The sequence below is a fragment of the Crotalus tigris genome, unplaced genomic scaffold, assembly GCF_016545835.1.
Source record: "Crotalus tigris isolate CLP2741 ecotype Arizona unplaced genomic scaffold, ASM1654583v1 scf7180000024382.2542628, whole genome shotgun sequence".
Taxonomy (NCBI): domain Eukaryota; kingdom Metazoa; phylum Chordata; class Lepidosauria; order Squamata; family Viperidae; genus Crotalus; species Crotalus tigris.
This window is the reverse complement of record NW_024100552.1, coordinates 1,578,776-1,603,931: the sequence shown is the minus strand read 5'-3', so window position 1 is coordinate 1,603,931 and position 25,156 is coordinate 1,578,776. Positions and strand designations below refer to the sequence as shown.

At 33.7% G+C, this 25,156-nt stretch overlaps 1 protein-coding gene across 8 annotated transcripts in view; it reads left to right on the top strand.

Annotated features, from left to right (window-relative positions):
* ZNF521 (zinc finger protein 521) overlaps positions 1–25,156 on the top strand; it is a 292,154-nt gene that overhangs the window by 130,573 nt on the left and 136,425 nt on the right. For all 8 annotated transcript variants that reach the window (XR_005554885.1, XM_039328617.1, XM_039328616.1 and 5 more), the window contains one exon: positions 15,810–15,894. Coding sequence is in view for 7 of the 8 variants with exons in the window: in XM_039328617.1 (XP_039184551.1) it covers positions 15,810–15,894 (85 nt within the window). In the remaining variant the exon portion in view is untranslated. The remainder of the gene's footprint in view (positions 1–15,809; positions 15,895–25,156) is intronic.

Here is a 25,156-nt window from a genome sequence, read left to right as displayed (position 1 = left end):
AACATAGTGACTGTCCAAAGTAGACTATATTTTCAGGCAGGACACACATTGCTTGATGACGTACAAATGTGCCTGTGTCAGAAGGGTACTTTAACAATTAAAAATGATTTATTTCTGTGCTTGTATTTATGTAGATATTTACACTATCTTTCTTCTGTATTAAACCTTCTGAATTCTTGAGAGAAATTGCAAGATTTTGGCTTTCTCACTTGAAATCTTCCTAATTTTATATAGCAGTACCACAATCTAATGAAGTATACGATATTGTGAGATTTGGATATTTGGAATTAAAGATTTGAGATCCTGAAGATAGCACTGAAGGCATTTGGTGCTGCAGTGAAGTTGACCTCTTGACCTATACACTTGTGCATTTAGCAGCTAGTTTACCTGCAGAGCAGTAGATGAAGTTTTAAATTGGGAATCCTATCACTTGCTACTGTCTACAGGTTGTTGTTTTTAAAACACAACCTCATGAGATTGTAAAATGTTGACAATCTGTTAGAGTGGAGGAAATATTGTGTTTCTGTCCCATCTTACCATAATAAAGTTTTACATAATAGCTTCAAACAACTGTATGAAAGAAACAAAAGCTATTGCTATCAAATAGGCTACTGAATTGTGATAAACTAGGCAAAAGGAACATGCATTTCCTTTATTCCAATAAAAGATATCTTTATTCTAATGTATATTAACAATGTGTGTGTACCTAGTGTACCTATCCCATAACACGTTACATTAGATATTATGAACTTTTTTCCAGTAGAAAAGCAGTGTCTCCCTCTGGTTTCATCTCAACAGTTAATAATCATAGAAGCAATAATTTATGATATGCTGATTTATACTTTATTAACTTTACTATTATTTCTTCAACAGCTCTTCCATAGACAATATATTGTAAGGTTTCATGTTTTCCCTTTACATACAAAAGATATCCCAAAGCAATTCCATTTTGGAACCTAATCTAGAAACAACAGTTGATATTTTAAGAGTCCAAGGGAAAAAAAATGTTAAGACAGGAAATCAGTGATGGCAATACCATATTTTGTCCTAAGGAAAAAAATATTTTTCTGTTTAGTATAGCTTCCATATAATTGCTCTGAGAATCCAGTTCTATTGCACATTTAAAATATGACACAAACAGCATAATAAGGCTCAGCTGACATTTCATGTCCACCTTTGGTTATCATGCTTTAAATAGGACACGTATAAATTTAAAAGATCACAGAAGACTTGAGGGGGGGAAATGATATGTGGGAAATCCTGATTAAAATTAACATGCATATGTGGCCTACATTGATAGCAATATAAGAATTTTAAAGGAATTTTAGCCCAAGGATAATTTTTAAAAAGAACAATCAAAGATATACTTTTGGGGGAAATGTGTGCTATAACACAGGCTTGTTTAACATTTGAAAGGAGAAATCTTCGTCTACTTTCCCCGACCTGTTTAAGTAAAAACATGTTGGGACTACAGCTCCCACAATTCCCAGCTGCACAGATTTTTAGAGTTGCAGCCTTGACACATTGAGTGGGACCTGAGATGAAAAAAACCAATTGAAACAAGTAGAATAGATAAAGTTTTAGATTTAGAAAGGCTTCGGTTGAGGAAACTCAGCTACTGTAGTTGTTAATACAGATATGTTTTTGGAACTGCAAATATAGTGATAAATAACAATAGTGCATCAATTTTCTTTATTCCAATTTGGGTAAGAAGGGATAATCCCAAGAAGCTTGCTTGGTTGCCATCAGGAAAAAGCATCAGAAGCCATTTAGCTATAAAAGGGATCACATGGGAATCCATAACTTTTAACATTTTAAAGGAAATGCAGATTCTGATCTGCTTTAAATTTTGTAACAATTCTGCTTAAATAAATTGTATTATGCCTATTTTAAAAACCTCAATTTAATTTCCAAAGTTATTTAAGAATGCTCCTGCAATCTTTCTTCTTGTCAGCATGAAGGAACTGTTGTAATCATATGAAGCTCTTTTTCATTACCTAATTGCACAAGCATGTTCTAGAAATTCCTGCTTGCTTATATAAAAAAAGATTTTGACATATATTTATCACTGCTCCTAGTGAAATGTTCTGATTTTCATTCATATATAGAATTGTGTTAGTTTTGGATCTTCAGTGTAATTAAGACCGAGAATGAAAAACATGGAGATTCTGGAAAAATCATCAAAAAAGTTATTATTTTCCTAAGTGGATTGTAGAAATGCACTGGTAGGGCTTTTTAAAGGTGATACAGATTTATAAAATGTTAAAGAGCGGTATATGCTGCCTCAAAATCCTAAGAGCTTTTGCAAAATTTGCAATAGGCGTAAGTGTTGAAGGAGTATTCTCTAGTGACTACTTGCAAACTGTTACTTTTATTGAGCACAGCTGTTGCTGATTGTGGGTGGAAAGTGGTTGGTTTCTTGAATGCAATCGCATTGTTATAGTATTGTGTGTTGTCTGTTAACATAACAGCTGGGTAAAAACAGCAAATGAATATTACAGGGACAAAATATCAAATCAGCATAATAGTGTGGTTGTGTTTGTTATAGTCAAGAGTGTATGAAAAGGATTTATCAGACTCATAAGTCACCCATAATTGTTTAGGGAACATTTTGCAGGCGGAACTAAAGAAGACATAAATGCATCAATAAGAGATGGCTGACTTTAGGAAAAGAGTCAGTAGATACCACAACTCCAGCAACCTAAGACTTACATCCTCCAGATTTACAAGCAAGGTGTGGCAGTAGGAGCACCCTTGTGGTTCATCTTTATACATATGCATATCTGTATGAAGTATTGTATTTGAATTTAGTCTGCCATTTAGGAAAAGAGTCAGTAGATACCACAACTCCAGCAACCTAAGACTTACATCCTCCTGATTTACAAGCAAGGTGTGGCAGTAGGAGCACCCTTGTGGTTCATCTTTATACATATGCATATCTGTATGAAGTATTGTACTGAATTTAGTCTGCCATTTTGCTCAAGTTCTTTTGGACTAATTTCTGTGATACATTAAGCCTTATTGAGTGAATTTGTAAATGATGGTTGAAATTGTAATTCAAGGAGAAGTGTCTTAATCCAAATCTATAACCATGCATTGCTGCATTTTATTTTAATCCCAGTTCACTGGGAAAACAAGGCAACAGTATCTTCATTGTTCCCGCTTTACTTTTCATCTTCTCTGGGGCATAGGAATTTTATTTTAAAAACAAAGACTGGGGATACGTTAAACTTTCACCACTCTGCATTATCTTGGGTCCATTCTCAAACTTCCAGATTGAAGAGATATGGCATCTTCTGGCCATATTTTTATATTAATTAGGATATTATGCATACTATTCATTACAATTCATTATATTGTGATTGTCTCCAGAAGCTTAAACTCCCTATTTATTGTTATTTATTTCCTAATTATATATTTTTATTCATACACCTGTCCATTGCCCAGGTAGATCTTAACGTACAATTTCAGACAAGCCATTATTTGCCATATGTAAATTTAAGTTCCATTTTAGGTTCCCTAATGTTCTGGGGAACTGGTTAGTTTGATTTATAATTTTAATTTCCTTGAGGGTACATAGATAAGCAAAAGTTTCCTGCAGGGGTTAGCAAAAGTTGACTATTTTGGACTAGCTGCTGTGCCAGTATCTTTCTTATTCTCCTTCCCTTAGCATATCTGAAAGAGGGTTATTTTCATGAGTTGACAAGTGGGGCTTTATTGTTACAATCCAATTTAAGATTACTTTTTAAAATCTATTTATAATTATCCATATCTTCCTAGATAGCATATCATTAATTCAGAATGCTGTATATTATGTTTACTCTCAATTTTTTGGTTTGCCTGCATACTTGTTTTAATTCTTTATTTGTGTTTGTGATTCACTCTAGTGTTATTGTATAGAATAATTGTAGAGGTCGAATATTTAAGGTTATATATTTTTAGATTTTGCAACTTTTGCATATGCTCATAAATCCATTTCATTTCTGTAGTAATCTGGAATGTTTATAATAATTCACATAAGCAATTACATTTTGATTTTAAGCATTTTTAAATATAAAATTTTAAAATATATTTTATATCAAAGTTATAGAGCAAAATATGTTTTGATGGAATTAAACTGCAATTATGTTGCAATATCCTAAAAAGTTCACGTAGTGAATAAATAAATTCTTACTTATGTTAAAGGCATGGTCTAACATCTCATACAAAAATTTAGAATAATCTTTTTTTGGCTTTTAATGTTTATTTATTCAATTTGTATACTGTCTAACTCCTATTGACTTTGACCAAAAAAGAACAGTGTTATATGTGATGGATTGTATATGTGATACAAAAAGTATTTTCAGTTGCTGTACATTATATTTTTTTCCCATCACTACTCTCTGATTTACTATGGCAGTATAGGATTTCAGAAAAAATATGTAGATCATACAAGCCCTGAAGTCTGGGAAAAGACTTTGTCATTTCCTGATCTAAGATGTGTTTGAGGCCACAAAGAGCATTTGTGTTTTCCAAGTATTTGTTAAAAAGAAAACAAAATAAAAGTAGGAACTTTTAAGTGGGTAGGGCATTGCAATTAAATAGAAATTCAATTTCTGAGAGTAGAGAAAGCTAACATGGTACTTACTGGGTATTCTGAATTTAGTGCCCATAGTCCCCAGTCATCTAGCATAACCTTCAGTCAAGCACAAGGTAATTTACTGATGCAATACTATATCTAATATATATGTGGTACAGGAATATACGTTATGTATGGTCTCAAATGATTTAAGAGTCAGAGTAAGAGAAAAAGAATTGTCTGGGAAAAAAAGTAAACATGGCTATATGCTAGAGTATTGCTGCAAAATATAATCACAAAGACAGTGATTACTTTTTAGCTCATGTAATCTAGTCTCTTGCTCAATTCAGAATACCTGTACCTAGATAATATCTAACAGATTGCTCTTCAGTATGTGTTAGAATATATCTAACAAAAAATCCTTGTTTCCAATAATATATTCTATGGACAAACTGTTCTTGTATTGTTTCTTTTAATTTTCAGTTAAAATTTATCCTTTTGAAATCAAGGACATTTGCAGCAAATCATAATTTCAGCAAAATGATGAAAAATGGCTTATGATGTTGCATTCAAGTTCTTCTCTTTATGAACTTGTGTGCAATGTTGCAATGTAAGTACAAAAGCTGCAGACTTGTATCCTGGCTTTATGACAAATATTTCATCAATTGTCACTTCTACAAGTATTATGCTTGAAATCTTTAAGTTTGATAAATATGCTAACTGGAAACCCAATCATCATTTATAATTTGTTTGCAATTACAAATTTGCCAATTGTAAATTCAGACTGAAATTCTCTGTTATTCCAAAATTTAAAATGATATGAATTTTTATGGATGTGCATCACCAAAAGCGCTTGAGAATGTGTGTGTGTGTGTGTGTGTGTGTGTGTGTGTGTGTGTGTGTATGTGTGTGTGTGTATGTATATATGGATATCTGTTCTTTCATCTTTGTGTGACATTATGTCATGCATTAAGATGCATTTGCATTTTAGGGGGTTATTTTATCTACTTTTGCTTTATTGGAATAAACACACATGGAGTCCTAAGTAGAATCAATGTTGCAGGGAACATAAACAGCAGAAACAGCAACAATAGTTTTGCCTTAAGATTTAAGTACTAATGCTTTTCTCAAGGAAGTGGAAGAGCCAGTGTGGTAAAGAATAAATGTTGGATATGTAGTGGAGAGACTCAGTAACCCATGAGTCTTATAACATGATTTGAACCAATAAACTCTCAGTCAGCTTATCAGTCTCACAGGGTTGTTGTTCTGAGGATAAAATAATAAGTATATCATCTTGGACTTTTAGAGCTAAGATGATGGATGGGTAGGTAGGTAGATGGATGGGTGGATGAATGGATGGGAAGAAGGGAAGGATAGGGATTGTATTCTTGAACACCATATGATAAGTCTTACACTGGTTGATTGTGACCCACATATTGTTTAAATATTGCAGTGATGAATGATAAATGATGAATGCTTATTTTATACAAATAAAAGCTAAAGAGTTACTGAAGATAATCAACATTTTTACTTACAAAGAATTCCAAAATTCTAGTTGGCAATAAGTTGATGTGAAACAAGTATTTCTTTGGAATATTTTTTAGTGCTATTTGGTCAAAATAGGTATGTTTAACTCCAAAAATGACTGTTAACTTTCAAGTATAGGAATTTAGTCAGTCCCACTATCAAGTAGTATTCTAATCATTGTTCACTTAACTTCTGAACATGAGCAAGGGATAGATTATATCGTATGTACTTTTAAGCAACAACGCTTGGCTGAGTCTAGGGCCAACAGCAGATAACAAAGACATTTAACAATAATAGCTTGGTACTACTCTATGAGTAGTATCTACCACTTATTCAGAATTTATAATAGATGCAGCAATATCACAGAGGTGTGGCTAGCAATGAAAGGCTTAACATTGTGCCACTGTTTAGGTATATCTATGTCTGTCTTGCATGCATAGGCTATGAATATACAATATTTCAAATTTGATTTTTCAAAAGTTTTTGTGGTTATATAACTAGTAGACAAGTGAGCTTGCTAAATGCAGAGAGAGAAAATTTCTTATCAATCAAAATCAAATTAAAATTTTGCTTCCAGGTAAACAGTTTATTTTACTGGAGATATAAGTAAAGAATTAGTTTAGAAATAAAGAATTAGTTTACTAGAAAGTAGACTAGAAATAAAGAAAAAGAAATCAAATAAAATATTTTACCAAAATCTTTTTATTGGAAGGATAAAATATGAACTGGATTTCATGTAGTTAGTAGAATTAGTCCTCAACTTACAACCATTGGTTTAGCAACTATTCAAAATTATTACAGTGGCACTGAAAAAAAGTGACTTATAACCAATCCTCACGCTTAAAAAACCATTGTAGTACCCAAATCAAATTCAGGCACTTGGCAACTGGTATGTATTTATGACAGTTGCAGAGTCCTGGGGTCACATGATCACCATTTGCGACCTTTCTAGCTGACTTCCAAGAAGCAAAGTCTCTTAACAACCACCTGATTCAATGAATAATTGCAGTGATTTGCTTAATAATCATGGTAAAAAAGGTTGTAACGCTGAGCATGATTCACTTAACAACTTCCTTGTTTAGCAACAGAAATTTGGGTCCTAATTGTGGTTGCAAGTCAAGAACTACCTATATGCGATGCAAACCAAGGAAGGGTTGTTTTGGTCTTAATGAAAATGTTCCCCAGTTACAAATTTGCCTATTATCTTCTAACAATTGAAAAATAGCAAAGTTAGAGTTTTCTCCATGAGGGTCCCTGGTGCTCTTTGAGCTTGGTTGTTTTCTTGAAGAAATTTCATAACCCAAACATAATGCTAGTAATATCATCCGTTCTTTCTCCATTGCAGTGCTCTATATGGGGAATACCTAACCCAAATGAACCATCAGTACAGATCAGTAGTTCTATTTGTTTAGACATGTTCCAATTTATCTGGAAAGCATCAAATTTAAAGAAGTGAGCATTAGATGTTCTATGCAAACATTTAACTGCAAACACTTTTTAATGACACATCGTATTCTCCCATTATTTTATGAGTTAATAGACTACATTTTATTATTGTATTGGTTTTCTTAAACTGCTTTAAATGTCACTCAGAATAAAAGAATTTAACCTTTGGGACGGGGGTGGCAGGACCATGGCCAGGATTCAGCTGTATATTTTAAATTTGGCTACATGAAAGCAAAGAGAACTGAGTGAGAGTGAGCACAATGGCTTCCTGGTTCAGTCATAGAATGACTCCAGGCAATCAGATCCCCAGTTATCTTCATTTCAAAGTGATGGCAGGAGCAAATAACCTTGCTTCATTTTTATTGAAAAATCATGAAAAGGTACAGGAATTTTATGCAGTTTTCCTGCACTGGGCAATTAGTTCTTTCATCATTGGCTAATAGCTCTCCTTGTTAATGTATTGGTAATGATCAGATGACTAAACGGAGTGATACAATAATTAAAAAGTGACTCATTTCTACAAATGTCTGTTTATGAGTATCTCAACAATCAAAGAACCAGCAATTGTGAGACATTAAATGATGATAAAACAGAGACACCTCCCAAACTGATTGAGTTTATCCTATATGGTTTTTCACTGAACCCCAGGGTATTTATGAACACCTTCTTCTCACTCACCAGACTACCTGCGCCATTTTATTTTATTTGTATGTATTCATCTTTCTGTTAAAATCTTACAGAGATAGCATGCTGCAAAGCAAAGTATGAAGTGCAATTAGTGTATCTACCAATTCCTCACTTAAATCTGAGAAATATAATTAGAAGATAAAATGGCAGGTGACTGCAGCCCAATGCTTTGTTTGGATGTTTATATTCTAGCTCAGTAAAGAAAGCTGAAAATAAACTGAGATATTAGATATTATTATTAGATATTAGAGGAAATCCTGGGAGAATGCATAGCAAAAAGCAGTTGTCCCAATTTTGATGTTTTATAACTGGCCATGATCCAGTGCAATCATTTGGTGGTCAATGTGATTTATACTTTTATACTGCTTTATTTCTATGTATAACTGAGATTAATATATTGGATAGAAATTCAGACATTTAGATGAACAGAACAATTATCCAAAAATTATGTTTGTCAGTTTGATTTAAACAGTGGGAAAAACTACAAATGCTAAAAAACACCTATACACTTTAAGACCTTATAAAATGGCTCAGTGTCTCTAAAATGAGATCATGTCTAGAAATGTTGTTTGAATATTTTGATGTACATCCATAAGCATTGAGATGGAAGTGACATACATGATTTACCAGGAATTTTAAAATCATTGGAAACAGAAAATATTAGGTAGTTAAAATATAAGTAGTTAAAGCATAAGCATCAATTTTCAAAAGCTAAGCATTAAGGATCCAGTCAGAGCTAAAATGAACAACCTTCTGAGATCAGATTTTAAAAATATAGATTGTTGAATGATCAAAAAATTAAAAATGAAATTAAAGTAAATTAACTTTTAACAAAAGAAGTAACTAGTTTAGGCTGATTTTATTTTATCACTTGATCATTTGATTGGTGGATTGTCACAGTATGTTATAGAAGTAAAAAAAAATTTACACACACATTGCATAAGTATCCTATTCCCACTGCATTCAAGTTTCCTTTGATGTAATAAATGTTACATAGGAATTTAGCTCCAAGGAGATGGACCTCACTTTCACATTCAATTGGGTTAATGGCTTAATGCAGGCATGTCAAACTCACGACGTCATGTGACGTTGCGGGACGTATCGGAGCTTTTTCGCCATTGCCGGCAATGGGGTGGGCGTGGCTCCGGTATGAAACTGGCTCGCGGGCCAGCAGTTTGACAGCCCTGGCTTAGTGGCTTCAGCCACTAATGTAGAGGGACTGCTGCCAATCTTAAAAAGGCAGCCTAACTTTAGGCAGTGAGCAGTCATATCTCAGTTTGAATCATCAACAATAAATCATTCATAAGTTCAAAGTTTTTTAAAAAATAAAACATTCACTCATTCACACCAACTTCCATTTCTTTTGTCTATGGTTTAGTTGAGTTGATGAGGAAGTCAACTACCAAAATTCAGATGGATGGTATATCAAATAGAGTCTTCCTACAGATATCTGTACAGCTAATTTTAGCCTCTGCTGATACTGTAGTGTCTAGCAATACATTACTTTTTCTGTCACTTCAGCATTTCATTAAATAATATGTTACTGGGTCAAATATAACTTGCTGCATGGCTGTTAAATTTCTTATCTTGGTGCTGGTCTCTGTTCTCTGATCTTGATGTATGGTTTCCTGGTTCCATGCATCAGTAGGCAACTTCAGTATACACCAGGCTGCAGATCTTATTTTTCCATTTGCAGGTAATGAGAGAAAAGCTTTTTAAAATTATTATTTTCACATTTTATTTGGTTATTACTTTAATTGGTATCAGGTTGTTTGCTGTCTACTAAAGATTAGAAAAAGATAAAATGAATTTCATCAGCCAAACTTATAATAATATTCAACATTCACTTCCATAAAATAAAGTTGTACAAAACTCTTATAAGGAGTCATTTTCACTTCTTTCAACAGACAATAATTCATCACAACAGTAAATAGCCTACCCACTTCCTTTCTACCAGTATTGCATTTTTAAATATTTCTCCATCTGTTTCTTCATCTTTAGTAAATATTTTACTAAGAGACCAAATTTATTAATGTCCTATTTTTTCATACTTTATACATAACTTTCAATTCTTCATTCCATTTTCCATGTTAAACACAACAATTTTGTCTTTGACAAAATAATTTTCACAATGTTTCACAATCCTCATTTCATCCTATATTTTGTCTAATATTTACTGTAATTTATTGAGGTTCTCAGATAACAACATGGCATTACATGCAGGAAAATGTAGTCATTTTACATTTGAGTTTATAAACTTCCTCATGCTATACTTGATCATTAGATGATACTATAACTATTGGTGCTGATCATCATACTTTGGTCAAAATAAAACAAAGATTAAGCCTTCAGCCTTAGCCATAGCCATGCTACTTGCAGCATTCCCTGAAAGAGTAAGAACCATTTTGTAGGTATATTACAAGCACAAACCAAGCCCAGTTTTATTTAATTACACACATCTATACATACTAATATCTCTAAACTAGAAACTGTGTTTTATATTATACTGTTGCCTGCATTCTACTAAATAGCAAGAGCATGCAGTATATTGACCCAGAAGATGCAAAGGAGCAAGAAATCTTTCTTACAAAAGAAGTAAATATGGGGAAAATTGGTAGAATATTAGAAGACTTTTTAGGCTTGAGCCATGAACTATAGGAGCCAATGTCATGAATTAGATTTTAACTTTTATTTGAACTTTCATAGTTATTCTGAAAAAAGAAGAAATAGTTACAACATTCATGTAATAAAGGTTTTTTCTTGTTAATATGTAAAATACATTAAATGCTTCCAAAGTAAGTTATGAATGAAGGATTTAGATGGGAATTATTTGCAAATACTTGTCTGAACCTAAACAAAGATATATTTCCCACATCTTTAAATAATAAAACTTCTAGGGGCACAGCTATAAGATTTTGTTTGGAAGTAAGCAGAGAGATTTTTTTAATCTTTTTACAGAAATGTGTATTTAGAAAATATAAGCAAACAATATTAAAAGCAAATCTTTATTTATTTATCAAATATTGCCATCAATATATGACTCTGGCCATTCAACCACTTAAATGCACCAGACATACTACTCTTGCATACGATAAATGCAAATTGCCTGCCATAATTAACTTTTAGTTTCATCCATCATTTGATTGCACATTTTACCAACATAACTATCTATAGAGTTTGCTGAGTTGATATCACTTTCAATAAATTGAAGAGTTCCTTCAAAAAGTTGGGGCAACAGTGTTTTCGTTGAAGAATCTTCCTGTGGTTTTGTTTGTTTTGAGTTTCTAAGCATTAAAAGCCTTTTCCCATTAATAGGTTTTTCCATCCAAAGGCTTTTTGATACAATAGCTCTCCTTTAAGTTTCTAAACATTCTTCCCATTTGAGATATCTTACCGTAATGTGTGGCTTGATGGAATAAGGAAATGTGTCAACAATCCAGTTGGGTGATTGACACAATTCAACATGTCTCCCTGATGGTGGAAGCAAAAGAGTGCCCTAATTTTCCAGAGAATTAAGGTTGATGAGGTAGCATGAACCCTCATTATTATTAGAACAAGAAGACAGAAAAATCCCAAATAAATCTGCCAAACACATATTAGGGTACATATTAAATCAAGTACTATAACATGATAGGGACAAAGAAACCATGTTCTTCCACAACTATTGTACATACACAGAGTATCTATGGTGAATATTGAGAACTATTTATTAAATTTTATGCCACCTATCTCCCGTGTAAGATGATTCTGGGCAACTTACAGATTATAAACAAATACAAACATTATTAAAATATTAAAACATTAAAACTACACAGGTTAAGATTTTAAAGACCATATGTTATCAACTTAGACCAAAGAGAAAATGCTTTCCTGCTACATAGTTTTCCAAGACACTGATTTTCTCACCCTTAACCCTTTCTAAAATCCTAAGGATTTTAATAATCTTTCTAATACCGTGTTTCCCCCAAAATAAGTCCGGGTCTTATTATTTTGCCTCCAGGTCTTATTTTTGGGGTAGGCCTTATCTCACCTCTGGCATCAACAGCCCACCCAGCCAGTCCACTTCTTCTGGAACAGAAGTTCTGCAGCTGTATTCAGGGCTTTGCAGTCAGGGCTTTCCAGAAGACCTAAGCAGCCGAGTATCAAGCTATGGATTCAATCCATAGCTCGGTGCTTGGCTGTTGAGGTCTTGCAGAACCGAGCTATGGATTGGCTGCATAGGCCTTCCGGAAAGCCCTGTGACTGACAAATGCAGGCCTGGCTGCAGAAGAGGCCTGGGAAGAAGAAGTGGGCTGGCAAGGAGAGGCATAGATGCAAGATAAGTGGGTGTGGGGTGGGTAGGGTAGATCCACCCCCCATCCCTGCCCTAGCTTGATTTTTAGGTGTGTGCCTTGCCCCCAAACTAGGGCTTATTTTTTGAGATAAGTCTTATATTAGGCCCATCCCCCAAAATCAAGCTAGGGCTTATTTGTGTACACCTTACTTTCGGGAAAACACAGTATATTGGTAACATGTTGCATTATGATGACTAATAATATGGCTATGGAACGGTGGTCTCTTGAAGAACAGATAGGTTTTCGGTTTTCTGATTGATAAAGGCAGTTATTTTCTGACAGATTTTTGCTTTGCCAAGTACTTGATGCTTTAAATAAGCATCAAGTTTTAAATAAGCATCACATGTTTTACCTGTGATCCTTGCTTCTGCTGAACATTTCTTGAATGTATTGTATCTAAGCTATTACGATGTTAAATTTTTATAAGCAGCTCTAAGGCCCTAGAGCAGCAGGGAAAAAAAATCTATTAGATAAATAAATAGTCTCATTCAAGCCACTAGAACAAGTTAGTCATAACTCCAGTAATGACTAACTTTCACAGGCAGTTTGTTATAACTAACTTTAAATGAATTGGTGCTTTTGAATAAATAACAATGCATGAAATTGCAAATCTAATTTCAATTTAATTGAAATTAAAATGGGCCTGTTATTTACTCTTTAAATGTAATAAGATGGAACTAAATATTGATTTTAGGTAGAAAAATGCAGAGGTCTTCTATTAAAGTTGTATATGAAATAAACTTTAAGCCACAACTTTCTAAGAGTTCTGTTACGGTAGACATCTTAAAAGATGTTTTTGATGCTGACATTCAGACCAATGTACACAGTGTAAGTATCTCCCTTTTTAAAACATTTCCCCTTAGAACTAGTTAGAAAATATTTCTTGCTCCCTGATGACCAGTACTAAACCAGCATATATATGGTTTATTAGCTTAGCCTTAGCATTATTCCTGATATGTGACTTTATCAAAAGCAAAAAAAAAAAAAAAGTTAACTGAATGCCTGGTCTTTTTTGTCTCATTAGAACAATAAAACACAGAGCATGTCAGCAACTGACAAGAAAAATAATGACATATGAATACAATGACACAATGCTCAAGTATTTTTTCCTCTTTATTCAAAGTGTAATGATAAAGGCAAAAACACATTTAATTAAAAAAGAAAAATACTTGATCACTTATTAGATTCTTCAGATTTATCTAACAAATGAGGACTTTTTAAAAAAATCACAAAAATGAAAAGTTATTTTGACAGTGCTACTAAATCATACACACAATCCTGATTTTCATAATTTAAATTATGTTAGGCAAGTATATATTAGTTGGATGTATTTTGATGGATTATTTTTCTATAATAATAACATACTCTTTTTGCATACTATAATTTTTATATATTTGCAAGTATCCAACTGAAGAAATTTGGAATAAGTTATTAATAATATTTGGTAAATTAAAGTGAATATTTAAATGTACTAGAAAGTCTTAAATTTTTATGGAGTCTGTTAGGAAATGTCAAAATTGTCATGGAAATTGTATTTTTAAAAGGAAAAAAAGAAGGAACAGTCAGAATTAATTTTATATGCCAAGAATTATCTACTAATCAAGATCAACAATTCTTTAAATAATCAATTATATCAATTCTGATTTTAATTAAATGACATACATTTAAGAGTGAGGTATTTTGATCCCAGTGCATAATATAAAGTAAAATAGCAGAACACATTAAATAATCACCTTTATAAATGACCTGTTAGTTTTGTTCTCAGAAAATATTTCAACAGAATATCTGTCTATGTGAACATCATTGGAAATTACTGTAAATCCATAAGAATATTCATAAGAATATTGCTCATTCTTCTGTTATCTTATATCAAATGCTGTATACTATTGTACTACTTTAATATTTTTTAAAAAACTTAAATTACAATCAATTTAATATGAACAATTGGTTACTTAGAAATATGTTAGGATAGCAATAATGACAACCATAAAAATCTTAAGAAAAAAATAAATGAGTCCTGGATATTTTCCCACAATATAATAATTTAATATTCTGTTAGAAAAAGACATTAAACATTTTCTGTATTTTAGAACAATACAATGCATTGTATTAAAATAATATTCCTCTAAGTTTGCAAATAATTATAGAATGTTATAAGTAGGTTTATTGCTAAGTGGCAGAGTTTGTGGATCCTTTTGCACAATATCCAAAATTTATTTATTTATTTACTTATATATCATTCATTAATTTATTCATTTACTAATTCAGTTACTTCATGATTTTGAAAGGCTTACAATTAAAACCTAATACCAAAAAACACAGAATACAATACAACCATACAAATAACCACATAGAATACAATCATACAAATAATTCAAAACCTAACACCATATAGTGCTGTAACTAGAAAAGCCCAGTAATGCATGAACAGTACAACCATTTTAAGGGCTCTACACTACTCTATGTTCCCCAGGCCAGATGGTGAAGGCCAACAAGGTCAAAGCCAGCTGTTTATGGGGGCATAAAATGATGTTCCATAGGGCAAGTGCAACAGATATGTAACTGCCTAAAAACTACAATAAAAGCTATGAAAACTTACGCTTTATTGAAATCTAATCTCAATAGCAGTTAAGGAAATCAGTTCTTATATTAGAAGCAGAACCGAGGTGGCGCAGCAGTTAGAGTGCGGTACTGCAGGCCACTTTAGCTGACTGTGTTCAGCAGGTCAGCGGTTCAAATCTCACCAGCTCAAGGTTGACTCAGCCTTCCATCCTTCCGGGGTAGGTAAAATGAGGACCCAGATTGTTGGGGGCAATGTAAATATATATTCATTGCTTACTGGTGTACACTGCTTAGAGAGTGCTTGCACTTAAAGCGGTATATAAGTCTCATAAATAAATAAATAAATAAACATAAGCCATAATACAGTCTGCATTAAGATAGATGAAAAATGACAATGTGAATATTCAATTTGCCATGCAGTAGCATGCTATTGTATAATTGTAATTGCTTGGCAAGTAGATCATTTTGAATAAGTATCAAATGGTGAGGAGCATATTACATCTCTGTTTTTGTGAACTTTTGAATAGTTGAAGAAATCTAAGGTTTTCTTTTTATCACCTTGATGATAACATGGGTAATAAATGATTCTGTATATATTAAAATGGCTTCATATCATCTTGGTATTTTTCACATAAGTGTTGAGAGTGAGAATATTCAAGTTGCTTAATTAAGACCTTCACCCTTGTTTTCTCTAGAAAAAGACCTATCAGTGCATCAAGTGCCAGATGGTTTTCTACAATGAGTGGGATATCCAGGTTCATGTTGCAAACCACATGATTGGTGAGTGAAGTACTAAATCTTATTGATGATAGACTGTTCTCCTAGATGTATTCATCATTGCCTCTAAAATTAAATTGAGTTAAGGAGAAATTAATTGTATAACCGTCAATGATTTACCCAGGTGTGATAACTTTTTTTAAAAAAATATTATTAGGCCTGATAAAGCATTAGCATGTTTTATTTTCTGCAAGGGCTAGTTTAGACTTCTGCAGAGAATCATATACTACTGCCAGTCAAAACACAGGTGATTAACAAATTAAACTTCTAATCATTTTTGCATTATTGAAAACTAACAGGAATGGTTAATGAACTGGTTGTTAGCTTTCCACAGAGTTTTAGGCAGGTTTTAATTTCAGAAATTATTATGATAATGACACAACTGAGTGCTGCTCAAGTACCATGATACCAACAACAAAATTGGCAAGTTTTGTGACTAACAAACGTAAATAATTCAATTGGTCATAAAATAGGAGTCTATGTAGTACTTGAACAGCCTGAAAACCCTCTAGAACAATATTCAAGAAAATGAAATAATATATTTAATTAAGAAAATAGCCAAGATCTGCTACGAATAATGCTCAAAATATGTAATCAACATTTTTAACAGTAATTTTCTTAGTATTTCCACAAGGTTATCTAACTAGAAGGTATGGAATTGAAAATTTAAAATGTACTTAGAATATATAGCCTATAAGCAAAATTACACCAGAATAAAATCCTGGACTGCTATTGACATGATAATATGTGAATGCTAACCTTAACTTTAATAAGAAGTGGGATAAATTGTGGCTCCATATGTATAATACAAAGATTCTTATGCTTCTGTAGTAGATGATAAAGTATTTTGTTTTTCAGAGTCTGTAGCTCTATGAGAGGTCCTTGGCACTCTCTGAGCTTGGTTGTTTTCTTGCAGACATTTTATTAGCACTGATGATGTTATCTAGTTTGGGTAATGAAATATCTGCAAGAAAACAACCAAGGAGCTCTCATTTCAACACCGAGTTACAAAGATTCTCCTTTATGGATCTGTAGCTCTATATTACTATATAGTCGTAGCAGCAGAATTTGTGTTATCAAAAAGATAAAGTAAGAAAACAATGTAAAAGTCTGGGAACCAGCTAGTAGACTTTTTAATTATTAATTACTTTTTCACATGTAGATGAGTTTCTTTTGTTCAAACATCAACATAATAAATCCTGTGAGATAACAAACTTGTAAGATAGCAGAGGACAAAAGTGCTTTATCAAACAGCATTCATTAAGATTTGTAAACTGGTCAAGGTACAGATACTGGTTAACTATACCAATCTCTAAATCTAGCTAATACATGACATTAGTTTTTAATCTAGAATGCTTCTGAACTTTTTAAGTAGCCAGTACAAAGAGACCTAACATGTACATGTAATAAATATATAGAGACATTTGGCTGAATTTAGACTAAATGAGTACAAATAAATTATAAGATCTTTTAGAGAACCAGAATCTTTCAAAAGACTAAGACAGGGACGTCCATGAGAAAACTTTAACATGTCAATGATAGGAATGAATACACAAAACCTCTCCTCTTTTTAGCATGTATCACCTGATTGTAAAATAGTGTGAAGTTTCAATTACATTTTCTCACTCACTATTTTGATTTTTTTTTATATCCTCTGTGAACATCACTGAATACAGTACACTTAACCATCTCATATCTATTATCTATAGCAGACATGTCAAACTCGTGATGTCACGTGACGTTGCGCAACGTATCGGGACAGTTGTGCCATTTCCGGCAATGGGGTGGGCATGGCTTCTACGTGACACGTCTGGCCCATGGGCCAGCAGTTGGATACCCCTGATCTATAGAATATACTTTGGTGTACCTTTTTGTTTTGGCCTTCCTTTTAATGTTTTAATTCTTACTTTACATTGTTAAGAGTAACTTCCTTGGATTTGAAAGTGAAAAATATATCACCTTATAGAAGCTAACTTCTGAGAGAAAAAATAAAAGCAGTGATGCATCTTTGGTGTAATGTTGTATATATTTAATCATATTAAATCAAAATGCATCATTTCAACCATATTTTGCATTAAATTATTTGTTGAAATAAATTTGGCAAGATTTGGTCAGTAAAATACATTAAGGGACACACATTATGTGTTTTAGCCATGTCTTCAAAACTAGCCTCAGTAGCTGGGATCATATATTGAATCAGTAATGTACCTAGGATATTTGACACCTGGAATGAACAGATAGATTATTAACACACACGTGCCACACACACACACACACACACACACCTGAGAGTCAGACTAGAAACTGGGAGACTATAAGTTCTAGTCCCTCATTAAATAAGAAGCCAGCTGGGTGACCTTGGGCCAATCAATCTCTTTCAGGTCTAGGAAGAACACAAAAGCAAACCACTTCCAAAATCATGCCAAGAGAATTGCAGAGGGCAGTCACTAGGAGTCAAAACTAACTTGAATACACATTTTTTTTTCCTCTATTATTGCTGTGCTGCTGCCAAACGGTTGCCCAACACATTGACACCAATGATTTTCTTCAACACTCACTTCTAGCTGCTTCAAAATTAGCCTCCTTGTGTCTTTGGCAGAACCATCCTTATTGCAGGTACCTGGAGTAGACACCCTCCATCCCCCAAAGCAACACTGTATTGACTGATGCCATAAGATGATGCTTTGTAGCATAATAGTTGAGATCACATGTTATGATAAAACAGTATCAAGCAGATCACATTAGGAATTACTGCAGAGTGTGAATCTTGCCAGAACGTGTGTATTTAATATATCTGGCTCCTTAATTTTGCTAGAGAAATGTTACATTGTTGATAAGTTGCCCTATCTTTATTCTACAAGTTGCTCTCTATTCACAGATAAGAAATTTCATACAATCTAGATTTATTATGCTACCTGAAGAACCTAGGGTTCTTTTTATTAATAGTGCCCAATTACACTGTACTACTACCATGTCAAGTGTGAATTGTATTGCGGTAACTGATCATTGTGATTTGGAAGATAAAGCCTATTCTGGAAATTAGAGCATGTAATATTTGTAACATGCTATGACCTAAATATATTATGATATAAAATAGGCATCTTGTTTTAATACCACTCTCATATGGTTATTTTAGAATAAGAGCAATAACAGCAGTACTGTTCCAGATATAATTTACCATGACTTAGATTCCATTCATGTTTGTTCAACAGATCAAAGTCCTGATACAGTTCTGTTCAAAGTCTCAAAAGAACTTACATATTGTTAGCCATGCTGTACATTTTCACCTTCCGAGAAATGTCAGGTAATGGGCTAGAGGAACAATGATGGAATGACCAGTATCAACAAATGCATCAGATACTAAACATTTCCCAAACATATTGTCTATGGTTTCGAATTATCTATGTTGTATTGTTAGAGGTAAAACCTGGCTTTTAGCCTAGGCAAAAATGTTTAATTTAAAGAAATACAGTGTGAAGTTCATTAAATGTTAACATCTATTTAGCCCAATGTTTCCCTGTTTACATCTTTTCATCTCACTATAGTTTTGGAGGATTCTAATCTTGCAAAAGGAATCTTCCAATATAAATTGTGAGGTCTAACAGGTAAGTGTAGTTCCATAAGTGCTTAGATTGTACAATTGTCAGATAATACTGAGTGATGGTGATGAACAACTATTTTATTATACTTTTTCAGACTAATAACATTTGAGCAATAATATCAATCACCAGTCAGTCCAATTAATACTATATCTCTAAAATTATAGACACTTGTATTAAAGTCTTTGAAGAGGTTAATATATTCCAAACAGCCATAGAAAACTCTTTCATGAAACATAGTAAGCAAAACTGTATGTCACTGGCTGTATAAAATAGAAGTTCATATTCACCACTGAAGTCTGATCAAAGTGACAAAAAAAGGGATAGAGGCAATAACAATCCTAATAGTATAGGTGTATTCATGGAATTGTAATAATAAAAATTATGTAAAAAGTGGGGATTATGTAATGGGATAAAAAAACTTCACATTTTTTTCTTCCAACAAATAATGTTTATCTTAGAATTAATAGATACAGTATTTTCCGGCGTATAGGACAACTTGGCGTATAAGACAACCCCCGACTTCGGCGCGAATTTGCATGCCTAGAAAGTCGTCTTATACGCTGGAAACTACCATAATTTCCAGTGTATAAGACAACTCGGCGTATAAGACAACCCTCGACTTCGGCGCCAATTTGCATGCCTAGAAAGTCATCTTATACGCTGGAAACTATCATAATTTCCAGTGTATAAGACAATTCAGCGTATAAGACGACCCCCGACTTCGGTGCTGATTTGCATGCTTTAGAAAGTCGTCTTATACGCCGGAAAATATGGTATCTATTTTACTTAATCATTTATTTATGGGCAAACCCCTCCACCCATTTTCTAATGCTTTTTAGTAATGCCAAGATCCTTCCAGTTACGCAAAGGCACACTGAAATCATTATTGTGCATGGCTTCAGAGATCTCACTTTGCACAGTTGAGGAACAATGCTTTTTCCCTCTGAAAATTAAGCTCAGTTCCAGAGTATCCAAACTGGAGAACTGTAATTATGATTATGAATTAACCTGGAAAAAAGTTTCTTCCCTCAAATAATTTAGATTTAAAATAAGGGGGACACTATAGATTGACTGAAAATATGGTGATGGATGAAGATTTTTTTTCTGTTTTCATGCTACTGCCACTCTGAATGCTTTGCCTGTTTTACTAATCAGGAAAAGTTTTTACACAGCTTGGTTTTTACACAGGCTGAAAAAGAATCAAAGTTAAAACTAGGAACGTAGCTCATTCTTCAGCCAGTTTATATGTGCCTGCAGTAATCCATATTTACTTTTGTTTCTATTGATGTATTTTGTGAAAACGGTGCATATTGTATAAATAATATTTATCATTAAAATGACTGATTGATTGTGTGTGATCAAGTCAGTGTTGAATTTTTCCCTTGATTTTCTTTCTTTAACCTGGCCCTTTATTGGTGCACTTATCACACTCTAATTTGAGTCTATCCACCATGCTGTCGATCTTCCTGTTCTTCTCTTTCTTTCCCTTTCCCAGCATTAGTTGTGTCTTTGTATCTCCCAAATATGATAAGTTGTTCTTTGAAAGAAAACTCTGAGTTGATTTCTTCAGTGGTTTACTTCTTTGTTTTCTTGGTTGCCCATGATATTCTTAGGAGGTTTTTTCAACAACAAAGTACAAGGATCAATATCTTTCTATTCTGCTTCTTCAGAGTCCCACTTTCCTTTGCATAGTGTCACAGGAAATCCAATTGCTTGCAACATTCCGATCTTTGTCGGAAGATATAGAGACATCATAGCATTTGGATATCTTTTCCAAGGCCTTCATGGCTATTCTACCAAGTGCTAATCTAGGTATTTCTTGATTTCTGATTCCTTTACTGTTGATGGTTAATCCTAAAAGGCAGAAACTATCTACCACTTCTGTATCTTGTCAGTTCTGTGATTGGCTGTGGTTCTCACTCAAGACACAAATAATCAGACTCAAATTACCCGACTTCAAATATATTATGCGAAAACCTAACTCCAATAGAAAATATCATCATCTTTATATTTAATCTTAGTTCCATTTTTTCACTGTAATCTTTGACTTTTATTACTAGAACTTGGAGATCTTTTGCATTTTTAGCTGTCAGAGTAGTGTCATCAGCATAGGGAAGGTTATAGATTTTTCTTATATCACAATCATCTTTACACTCATCCTCTCTTAATATATTTTTCACATATATGTTGAATAAATAATGGAAGAATATACAGCCTTGTCTTCTGTGCCAATCTGGAGCCAGTCGGTGCAAATGATGGATGTAGATAATTTAGTAGATGTCTTAATTCAGTATCACATATAAGTCTAGTAATTTCTGGCAATTGGCTTATGTAGGGAAAAAATGATACTTTATTTTTTAAAGCTGAATTTAATTTCAGATGAAATAGTAGCCAAAGTAATACATTCTCTTTTGATTTTAATGTTTTTTTTTAAAAAAACTGCTGTACTTTTTAATACTTATATTTTTCAGTAACTTAACAATAATGTGGGACTATAAATGCAGAATTCCAGGATGATCCTTTATCTCATTTATTTGTCATTTGCTTCATGAAATGCTGAGGGAAAAAAATGAAGTCTGCTTTGTTTAATACTACAGGAAGTTACCCTCGTGTGGGCAATGCTGGCTTATTTGAAAAGCTCATAAAGGGTTTCTGCCTGGACCATAGAAAAGGCATACTTTCTCTTTAATAGCCATCTGTACAGGAGAGTTGAGAAGTGGGCCAGGTCATCTCTCCTCAGCTGTCATGGTATTAACGTAGGTAATGGAGCAAGCTCTGTGTTCTGCTGGGTGTTGTTTTTCATAGATGTTCATCGATTTGTAGATAATTCTATTTTTTCTTAGAGCTATAGAGCTAGAGTTCTTAGAGAATAACAAACACCAAAACATTTTGAATGACTTTATCTCTGTTGATTTCTAATATAACTTTGATCTAAAAAATAGTGTTACACCTACTGTGCAGATGGCTGCATGATTTGTAAACCAGCCAAAACATTTAAACAAATGTGTGATCTGGGGATAGATTAAAAAAAGGATAAAATGAAATGTGGACCACAAATTCTAATAATCAGATGATTCTAAGTTCTGTGCAGTGTGCAGAGACGACAACAGTGACAGCAAGGAATGATTGCCAGTGCCAGCAAGGAGCCTAACAGAGGGCACGATGGAGCCTATGGCCTAGTCAGTCTCAGTTTGCATGCTGCAGATTTGCTGTACAGCTGGCAGCTTTGTGTGGGGACATCAGATAAAACTTATGTAAAATGAAGTGTTACTGTTTAGCATGAATTTGTATGAAGGGGGGATTTGCTGACTATAACTGAAAACTGATTCAAAGTGCCAGTGAAGCAGATACTAAATAGGTATAGGTTTAAAGGATATGCACAGTTTAACCAAAAATAATTGCAGTGGCTCAAAAAGGACATATACCAGTATAAACAGATTACCATTCCTTGTATTTAAAATCATTTGATATTTTAAACCCTAAGGTCAGGAACCTTCATGTATATTTTGTAAATGTCTGTCCATCTTTTATTTTACTGCTATATCCTAATCATAGATAGCTTAGATTTTACACAAAAATTTAATATGGAAGAAATTTAGGGAAGCACCTCTCCCAATAGAGAAGGGTCTACTGTATAATGTGGGGTGCAAGTACTGTAATAACTTTCCTATAGCACCCCAATTTTGGAATTTGCTTCTAGAAACCAAGGTGGCACCAATAGTGTAAATCTTCCATTGTTGCATCCATCCTGCAGATGCCAGCACAGTTTGCACAGACTTCTTCAGGAAAAAGTTCTTGTCTTAAGCAGAGGCTCTGCAGAAGCAAAAATCTTGACAGCACTTGTCCAATGAGACTCTGATCACTTTTGCTTCATGTAAGCAAAAGTGATTTTGGGCCAGTCACTCTCTTTCAGCCCAACCCCACTCACAGGACTGGTGTTGTGGGGAAAAGAGGAGGAAAAAGTATTCGGTATGTTCATCGCCTTGAGTTAGCTTTAAAAATAATAAAGTGAGACATATATATATATATATGTATGTATGTATGTGTATATATATATATATATATATGTATGTATGTATGTATGTATGTATGTATGTATGTATGTATATATATACACACACACGCTGCTCATGTGTTACTACCATTAATGTTTTTACCCAAAAAATAATTTTGTAGTAAAGTGACATACAAAGTTAAATATGTTTGTTTGGGAAAATCAAGTTATACCTAAATATACACAACCAGTTTATACCTCCCCAAAATACCGTATTTTTTCATGTATAAGACGCTATTTTTTCCTGCAAACACACTGTTCAAAAATCAGGTGCGTCTTATACAAGTGCAGCATCTTATAGATGAAAAAATAATGGTAACCTCCGCAGCCCAGGGCATACCTGTGTGGGTTCTTTACATGCCGCTGCCATGCCATCTGGTGCAGGAGAATATCGCTGGCCTGAGATGCCGCCTGGATGGGAGAAAGCTGGCCCGAGATGCCACCTGGTGCTAGAGGATCGCACTGCCCAAAGGATGTCACCGGTCCCACTGAAGACGCCTTTTATGACACATTTTTCACCAGCGCAGCTCAGGCTGAAGCCGCATGAGGCCCCAGGAAGCCGCCTCAGTACAGTGATGGCCAAGGGGATGGGCGGGACTAAGCCCACAGAACGCCATCTGATTGGAGGAAGTCACTTCCCTTGTGTGATGGTATGCCCACTTGTTTTACTGCACTATAGATGTGGTCTGTTTAATATTTAAAATGTTGATTTCTGAATTTTTGTTTAGAAAATTGGGGGCTGTCTTATACAACGGTGCGTCTTATAGACGGAAAAATGTGGTAATATTGCTGTTTTTCAGTTCTCGCTTCCCACATAACCATCCCTCCCCCCACAAATGTTTCCACCATGGCTTCTGATACATTTGAACAAGCTTTACCAGGATGACTGGGTTTGATAACAGCATCAGGATGCAGTGAACTGAGCTTTGAAATAACAAACCTTTCTGACATGTCAAGATTTTTGGTTTTTTCTTTCCAGTAATGGTAAGTATATTATCACATTGTATTGCACAGAAACACACACACACAGTAAAAGTGATTTATAATCTGTTCTGTTTGGCTTAAATAGAAAGATAAAAACAGCATTAGTTATTACTAGCTGACTGCTTCCATGGCTCTTGCCCCCAGGTAACATTTACAATTTCCAAATGTTACAGGCAGGGTGAAAGCACTTAAAGGGAGGAAAGGCTGAAACAAAGATCCTTGCAGATTTTTGGTGCTTTTAGAGCCCTTTATGGATTGCTTCTCTGAGTTTTGATATTAGATTGGCTTCTCTTTCCCTTGGTCAGACTGGAATGGCAGGTTCTCTTTAACAAAAATAAAACTGTGTCTGGAAGCTTCCTAATGGAGAAATCTAATTAATAATTAGATGGATTTCTTATGGAACAATTTTCACATTTTTAGATATTGAAATAACCCCATGGTGTAAAAGTACATTTCAGGACAAGGCAGTTCTCTGTTTTGCTGAAAATGAAATGTGTAGAGTGCATCTTCTTTAAAATGAAAGAGGATGAATTGTCATGGCAAAAATAGTCCCCTCCCCTGGCTGCATTGTTCATATGATTTTAAGTCGCTGCCTATTGCTATAGTTGTTTTCTTCTGAAGAAAA